A 2,739-nucleotide genomic window follows, 5' to 3' on the forward strand; every position below is an offset into this window, starting at 1 on the left:
ATCCTTTTTTTTTTTTTTTTCAAATGGAGCATGTGTGGCAGGCTTAAACTAACATAAGATTTGTATGCTTAATCAACTCTGAAACAATCAGGTAAATGGAGAAAAAAGCTAGACCCAACCAAAATCGCATTTAATCTAGAAGATTCATTAAGAACTGATCTTGATTCTTGACTAGTCCCTTGACCAATTCTGAATTACCCATTTCAGCTCAAGTCCCAAAAGGCTGCAATTTTCAGTAATTACATGGGTATGCAAAGGCTAATGAATTCAAACAGAGGATTTGGAAAATAATGAAGTAGAATTTGAAAGGAGCTTTGCTGCTAAATACTAGTCTGAAAGTCTTTTAATGCTTCAGAATCAGATCACAAACTTTGAATGATATTGATGATCTATTTATAAAATAATTCCTACAAAAGAAAAACTCATGGACCTCAAAATTTCATTTATTTTCTTTATACATTGATACCCTTTGAACAGAGAAGAACAGTGGAGAGAAATTAATCCAATTCCAACCCACCATATCAAACTGTTCAGAGGAGCTTCTCTTGGTTCTAGAGCATATCGCCATCTTCAGCGATTTCCAATCAACAGATAACACAGGCGTTGGGGTTCTCTTCTGCACTCTGGACATAGTAGTGTGTGGTCAAGTGAGGATTATAAGCTTTATATGCCCTGACAAGCTCAGCGATTTGATCGGTTGGTGGTTCCTTCTTCTTCTCGTCTTCCTTTTTATCTTTTTTGGGTTCTTCCTTCTTGGGTTCCTCTTTCTTGGGTTCTTCCTTCTTCTTCTCAGGCTCTTTCGCCGGACCAACAGAAACTATCTCTGTGCGCCAAAGCTTTCGCAATTTACTCACGACATCTACTGGATCCACTCCTCCGATCACTGTCAATTTCTTGTCCTTCATATCCATGGCGATGGAATCGATTCCTATAAAATAAAAACCAGAAAAGTGTTAAAACTCTAAATTCGCCGGCTTTTCTCCGTTCAAATCGGAAAGATTAAATTTTGGAAAACACCAATTCGGTACCTGGAAGAGAAGACACTGCTTTCATGGCTTTTTGCTTCGCTTTGTCGTCATGTAAATCTAGCTTCAACACCAATTTCTGTAACAAAACGAGCAGAGACCAAAAGATCCAATTAGATTCTAACGAATAAAGGAAGAATCCCAATTCCAAATTCATAATATCCTTTGAAAGGGGAACAGGAAAAACAAATCCACCCGAAAAATTTGATCTTTAGCCTCACATAAAGTCAATATCCGATAAGATTCTAAAAGCCCTAAAAGTAATAAATGAAAAGGAAGCAATTAAATGAAAAAAAATGAAATAAATTTGCGGAAAAGAGAGGAATCTCACCTTCATTTCTTCTGGATTTCAAAGATCTGACCGAGAAAACAAGTAATTAAGCACCGATCAAAGAGGAGCAGAGACTTTGAAACACCAGAAGAGGAACAGAGAAAGATTGAACAAGATTGAGAACCGAAGAACTCTCTGGCGATGCTTCGTTGAACAAGAACGAAATGGTCGAAGCCGGATTTAAAGCACAAACACGGAGAGAAAAGAAAGAGAACACCAGCGATTCTAAGGCGTTTCCAGGAAGGAACGCGAGTTTATATACTCTGTCGTACAGAAGGAAGCACTGAAGAAGTCTCTCTTTTCTCTCTCTAGACTTTCTCTCTCTTACTCTTTCACTCTCGCTCAAAATGTTGACGGCAAACCCATTGCTGGGGAAGTCAAGCCCCTCTTTCTAGGCCTCTTTTTTTCTGGTAGGATCCTTTCTAGGCCTCCAACGTCCGTATTAAAGACCTTGACTCGAATAAAAGATATCATATTGTCAATACGGTCGCATATCCTCACCGTTCATTTCTGATCAAACGGCAAAAATAAGTCCCATATTTGGGTCCCACTGTGCCTACACACGTGGTTCACGGTAAATGGCCTCCTTTCCTTTCTTGCCCATTGTGAAAACCTGATAACGTGTTTTTCACTTACGAGGTGAACATTTTTCTTTGCTGGATGGACGGTTGTGATTTACTTTGATGGGAATCCAGTGGGACCCACTTGGACCCACATTTGGACCAGTAAGTCAGGTTCGAGACCCTTCTTTTTTTTTGGGGGAGGGGGGGTTCCACCATGGACGTGGGTGATGACATCGATGAGTTGGAGCAGAGGCTTAGCGTGACTCGCACGTCTATAGCTGAGAGGTGACACGTGGATAATTTTCTACCAATGCCTCGTTAATGATTATCCCGTTGATGAAGATGGCCACTTGGCACTCTTCTTTGTTCTTATCCGTTGGATTACTGATCCGGCGGTAGATGTCGTGTCTTATCGTACGGGAAAAAAAGTTGGGGAACAGCGAAAAAAAGGCTCCTTGTACGAGTCAGTCCCGGGCCCCCCGGCTTAGCCCAGCAGCCACACGGCCCTGACACCTGAGCAGGGATGGACCAAAATATCGAATCGAACCGGTCATTCAAACCAGATTATTCACCACCTACCATCGTTTGAAAAGATGGTGATCCAAGTTCTTTTTAGTTGAAGAGTAAACCCAGGTTTTCTCTCTCTCTCTCCTAAAATTTATGATTTTTTTTTTTTTTAATATTTATTCAATAAACTTGAGATCTTACTACAAGATATAAGCCTCATTGATTATTTTACTATTTTGCTGACAAGAACATGGTTTCAAATATCAGTATAGTATCAGTCATATTGGTTGTATTGTATTGATATCGTCTAAGG

At 40.0% G+C, this 2,739-nt stretch overlaps 1 protein-coding gene across 1 annotated transcript; it reads right to left on the reverse strand.

The window, feature by feature from the left end:
• Positions 1-360: 360 nt before the first annotated feature.
• LOC122070947 (heavy metal-associated isoprenylated plant protein 39-like) lies at positions 361-1,761 on the reverse strand. The gene is made up of 3 exons (XM_042635195.1): positions 1,357-1,761; positions 1,029-1,104; positions 361-928 (listed from the first exon to the last, which is right to left on the reverse strand). The coding sequence occupies exons 1-3, from the start codon at positions 1,360-1,362 to the stop codon at positions 585-587; spliced, it is 426 nt and encodes a 141-aa protein (XP_042491129.1). The 5' UTR covers positions 1,363-1,761; the 3' UTR covers positions 361-584.
• Between the last annotated feature and the right edge of the window lie 978 nt (positions 1,762-2,739).

The sequence above is a fragment of the Macadamia integrifolia genome, unplaced genomic scaffold (assembly GCF_013358625.1).
Source record: "Macadamia integrifolia cultivar HAES 741 unplaced genomic scaffold, SCU_Mint_v3 scaffold_15A, whole genome shotgun sequence".
Classification (NCBI taxonomy): Eukaryota; Viridiplantae; Streptophyta; class Magnoliopsida; order Proteales; family Proteaceae; genus Macadamia; species Macadamia integrifolia.